This window comes from Myotis davidii, unplaced genomic scaffold (genome assembly GCF_000327345.1).
Source record: "Myotis davidii unplaced genomic scaffold, ASM32734v1 scaffold2370, whole genome shotgun sequence".
NCBI lineage: Eukaryota > Metazoa > Chordata > Mammalia > Chiroptera > Vespertilionidae > Myotis > Myotis davidii.
In genome coordinates this window covers 40,824-46,014 of record NW_006282189.1, presented here as the reverse complement: position 1 = coordinate 46,014, position 5,191 = coordinate 40,824, and the positions used below count along the sequence as shown (strand labels likewise).

The window sequence follows — 5,191 nt, the reverse complement described above, 5'->3', positions numbered from 1 at the left end:
CTGGGTGATAAGCTCGTCGGGGACCCAGCCCACAGCCCCCTGTGGGTTTTGGGGGAGGCAGGGCAGTGGTGGACCCTCCACGTGCCTGCCTAGTTGGCATCCTCCAGGCTCCAGGAGGCGGCAGGCACCGGTTTCACCTGTGATGGGCCCTCCACCAGCGCAGCTCCCCTTCAGGTTGTGAGGCAGAGGGAGGGAGTGCTGGCGGCTGTAGCAGGAGGCAGGCCAGTCCCAGAGGAAGAAACGAGACAGACACCCGCAACCAGGGCCGGACCTAGCATTGGAATGTGACAATTTATTTGGGGAGCAAGCTTCCCGGCCCCCTTCCTGGCATTGATACATCAAAGAGCAGCAGAACAAAACGTACGAGACGAGAGTAATCGGCACGAACCCCCCTCCCCCGGCCCAGAAACCACCGAATCCAGAACAGAACCAAAACCCACACCCGGAACGGGGAACAGGCTGTCTTCTCCCCACGCAGCCTCTGGGGCAGGGGCAGGGGCAGGTGGACGGGGACCCCTCATGCAGGGGGGGCGTGCCCACCCCCGGGGCCTGCCGACTCCCCCATCCTCTCTTTAACCACCGGAGGCAAAGTTTAGCCAGCTGGGAGCTGGATGGTTGAACCACAGACAAAGGCAACAACACTTCATTTTTAAAATGAGAAAGAGAAAAGAGTGCCCCCCCAAATATAGAGCTATATACGTATACTTTATATATATATAGAATCCATCCGTGCACAGTTCATTAAATGAGCTTTTCAAAAATTAAAAAAATTATAAGATACATTTCTTTAGGCCTTTGTTTTTAAATTAAAACCAACAAAAAAGAAGTCTCCATCTCCACTCTGGCCAAGGTAGGGGCGGGCCCCAGAACCGTTCCTTCCAGGCTGGCCTCTTGTGAAGGGTCCCCCGTCACACCGTCAGCCCCCCTTTGCCTGGCGGAAGCATTGCACACAGTAGGGCTCACTCACTATTGGAGTGAGGCACTGACTCCTTGGGGGGGAGGGGACACCTGCAGGCCTGGGAGGGGGTTCCCAGTCCCCACCCAGCCTGCCCCGTTTGGCCTCTTGGTGACTGTCAGCAGGATGGGGCAGGTCCGGCTGGGAGACCCTCTCCTGTAGTTTGAGGCCATGATTCTGGGCTTTCTGAATCTGACAGGAGATGCAGATAGAAAAACAAAAACCTTTAAACACTTTTGTTTAAAAAGTGATTCCTTAAACCATACAAGCCCCCAAGGGCTGCCTTGGGCTAGTGCATTGGGGGTGGAGCTGACAGGTGGGGCTCTACTGTCCGGGTGGGCCAAGTGCAAAATCAAACCAAACCCGTAAGCCCCAGGTGGGAGAGACGGTGTTCACCTGCCCCTGAGGCCAGGACGGCTGGAGTGGCCCCGCCTCACCCTCAAGCCTGAGCCAACACTTCCTACTCCGGGCTGAGCCCTCACCCAGGACCCCTGGCTCCAGGGCCCAGAATTTAAAGGGGCTTTAGAAATGCCAAAGGCCAGAGCACTCCCAGGCAGCATCCCTGCCTCTCGGAGCCCCGGTTTCCATAAATGGGGTGATCCCTCCAACCCTGCCCACCTCAGTGAGGCTGGGGACTAGATCATCACCTCTCTCCAGGGCAGAGGAAGGATGGAACTCATTGTGACCCTGACCCTTCTGCAGGTGAGGACAAAGGGGCTGTGGGAGGCTGGAGGCCCAGGGCCAGCAAACGCAACCACCACTCACCTAATCCTCAGCCGCTGCCTGGACACCAGCAGTGCTTTCCTAAGAGGCCTTGCTCCCCATACACCCATTTCACAGATGGGCAAATGAGGGTCAGAGAGGGGAACAACACAGGGATGGTCCAACTTCCCATCTCAAACCAGAGACACCAAGCCTCACCTGTTTCCTATGATATGTGGGTAGGAAGGGGTGGCATTAAGGGGACACGACCGATGCCCCAGCCAATACTTGAACATGGGAGATCGGCTATGCGGGTATTTCACATGTAAAAATAAAGCAAACCAGACTGCAACTTCTGCTTGGTAATTAGGCAAATGGAAAAGCAGCAAGGGGGAAGGGCCCATGGAAGGCTGATCCGTGCAAGCGTGTGTGGGTGCGTGGGGCCCTGCTCCCAGCCACCCTGGGAGGGGGGTCAGCAGGGCTCTGTTTGCTCGTGACGCCGCCCACTCAGGCCCACCAGGGAGCTGCTCATCTGGGAGCAGTGTGCCTCTGCACATGCCCAGGGGGGTGAGGCTGCAAGGTTAGGGGTCAGGGTGGCAGCCATCCACCAGTGGAAAGAGAAGGGGTAGGCATGCCCTTCTCTCCATGCTAACCCCTAACCCCGTAGGGTCACCACCTAAGTCTCCCCGAGTCCGCAGCTCCTGTCTTCCTGAAGCCTGGTCCCCCTCCATGGCCAGGGGAGCACAGGAGGTCCTGGTCTTTGGGTGACGGGGAGGGAGACATCCCCCATGGGGTGGCGGTGGGAGGAACCAGATGGCCCAACAAGGAAGGAATGGAGGAGAGCAAGAAACCCAACTGCACTGACTCACCAGCCTTCCTGGGGAGTCATCAACGATGGGTCCCCACGACAGTGGGCCCCCCGTTGCCTGCCCTACCTCCCTAAATCTCAGCTCCATGTGTGTGGCCCTGCAGCTCTGGCTAGTTCCCTTGGAACCAGCCAGCATCCTTTCCTTGGAGGGAGGACAGGCATGGGTCTGGGCCAGGGTGGGGCAGGCTCTCTCTGCCTCACCATGAAGGCAGGCAGCCGCCACAGCCCGCCACCCTCCACTCCTGCCCTAACATTGCCACCTCAATGTGCAATCACTGCGTTACCAGTTTTTCTTTAAATATCTCTTCTCCCCTCCCTCCCCAACCCCATAGGAATCCCACAATATTTTTTTCTATTCCTTTTTTTTCCTCTTTTTTGTTTTTTGCAAAACTAATTCTTTCACTTTCCTGTCATAAAATCACCTCTGAAAACACAACTTCTTTACAAAAAAAGTCACGAATGACACAGACTCTCAGGAAAACACATTTCTATGGTCTGGAAACACCTGTAACTGACACCCAGGTGGTCGCTCACCGGGGTGAGGGGTTGGGGGAAATCACCTCCAGGGACAGAGGAGAAAACCAGCCCTTATTTGGGGGAAGCCAATTGGCACTTGGACAGCCACAGAGCCAACACCAAGGGGAGGTGGGGAGGGTCCGGGAGTGCCAGCCCCCCAAACCCTCCGAGGGCCCTCGTCCTACACCCCGAGGTGGGGAGGGCCGGGGGCCTGGCTGTAGCCCCTGGTGGAGACTTGGAAGAAAGAGTCCTCCCACGCGTTCTGTTCCCTAATTGGATTCCCTCCGCCTCCTCCTACCGTCTGCCATCATGCTCTGAGCGGACACCGTCACCACACATACCAGCGAGCTACACCCAGCTCACGCAGGGCACAGGGCGTGCCACTCACGCCAAACCGAGACAGCCAATGGCCCAGGGCTGCCCCCCCGACCCCCAACGCACCAGACCCCTGGCCCTGCAAACCCTCGCTCTTCGGAAGAACACAGGCCTCCTCTTCGGCCCCCCACTTTGGCCTGCCTGTCCTCCCAGTGTCTGGATTAAAGCTGGGGCTTTGGTCTCTGCCACTGGCATGGATGCCTCCGCTCCCTGGCAGCAGAGGGAGAAAGCTGCCCCGGGCACAGGAGGCCTCCGCTGCTTCGAGCAGGCTGCGCCGTGAGGAAGCCTCAGCGGTCAGAGGCAGAGGAGAGGGGGCGAGAAGCTGGAGACCCGGAGAAGAGCGCCAGGCTTCCTCCTTCCCCACGGCACCCAGGAGCGAGGGGACGCTCGGACGGGGTCTCCCTGCGCTACTTCAGGCCCCACCATGCCCTGTGCGCGGCCACAGAGGCCCGGCTGACCACCCACGGGAGACGGGCATGGGACGCACGTCCCCAGCACCCCAGGCCGGGAGGATAGGCCTGGCGGCCTCCACAGGCCCCGCTGTCAGCAAGGGAAGGTCCAGGCCTTCGACGACCCTGTTCTGAGGAACCTAACGAGTGCCGCCTGGAAAGCCTGGACCCGCTGCCGGCTGCACACACGGAAACACAGCAAGCGGCTGCAGACACACGCGCACGGCTGGAAGTGTCCGCGCAGGCTCTGGTAGCACCTTTGGTCGTGAACTGAAGGGGCCTTTCGATGCTGGGAGGCTGTGGCAGGGGAGGTCCTGCCAGACGGGGGTTAGTAGAGGTGGGTGGGGCCTAAAGGAGCGCTCGTCTCCTCCAGAAGTGGGCAGACCCATGCTCTGGGCACTGCCACCCTCTTTGGGCTCCCCAACCCGCCTGGGTTCTGTCATCCCTGCCCCTCCGGCCCCGGCACCTGGAGGAAGGCAAGGATGGTGCCCATGCTGGGAGGGGTCTCCTCAGCACGCCCCCCCACCCCCCGGCTGCCCGGTTAGCACCGAGAAATCAGATGCTGTGCGCGCGCGAGCTGGAAGCAAGCTGGGGAGACGGGGCAGGATGTGGAGGAGGCAGCTGAACCCCAGGTTCTGGGGCTCCCTAGGAGTCACCCAGTGGGCCCCACTGTGCATGGGGAGAGGGGGCCAACGACAAGAGGACTTCCCAGCGCCTCTGCCCCACTCCAGCCCTAATCTGGTCCAGGACTGACCCCACTGGGCTGCAAGGGGTTCCAACTGCCCAACCCATCCCAGGGTTAACACTGAGCCACTGGAAACAAGCAAAGCACAGGCAGGTGTCTGAGGGTGGGGGTGGGAGCAAGAGTGTGGCCTTTGGCAGGAGAGCCCCCCAAAGCCTCCTCCTTGCTGGAGCCCCCTCACTTGCTCACCCCACTGCTGCCACCCCCACTAGTGGAGCCTGCTACCCCAGCAGCCACCTTCTCGAAATCCTCAGGGTTGCAGAACTCCTTGATAGTGACCGTCAGGAGGTTGCTGGTGACATCGGTGACGACCACATTGGAGCAGGGTGACATCTCAGGGCGCCAGTCCCCAGCCTCCGGCTCAGAGGAGGTGCCCGCGGGCTCGGGGGCGGGGGGAGGCTCCTGGCTGGCAGATGGAGTGGCGTTGGGAGGTGCCCGCTTGCTGGTGGCTGCCGACTCGGGAGAGATGGACAGGTCGAGCACCTCCGGCTCTTGCCAGTCGGGGGCGGATGGGCTCATGGTCTCGGGGAGCAGTTTGGGGGGTGAGTCGTCAGGGTCGGAGGAGGACTGTGGTGCTGGCGAGG

General features: G+C 60.2%; 1 protein-coding gene across 1 annotated transcript in view; it reads right to left on the bottom strand.

Moving 5' to 3' along the window:
• Positions 1–272: 272 nt before the first annotated feature.
• Positions 273–5,191, bottom strand: part of CBX6 (chromobox 6) — a 7,158-nt gene continuing 2,239 nt past the window's right edge. The window contains exon 3 of the mRNA XM_015568662.1: positions 273–5,185. Coding sequence (XP_015424148.1) covers positions 4,785–5,185 — 401 coding nt within the window. The 3' untranslated portion in view covers positions 273–4,784. The remainder of the gene's footprint in view (positions 5,186–5,191) is intronic.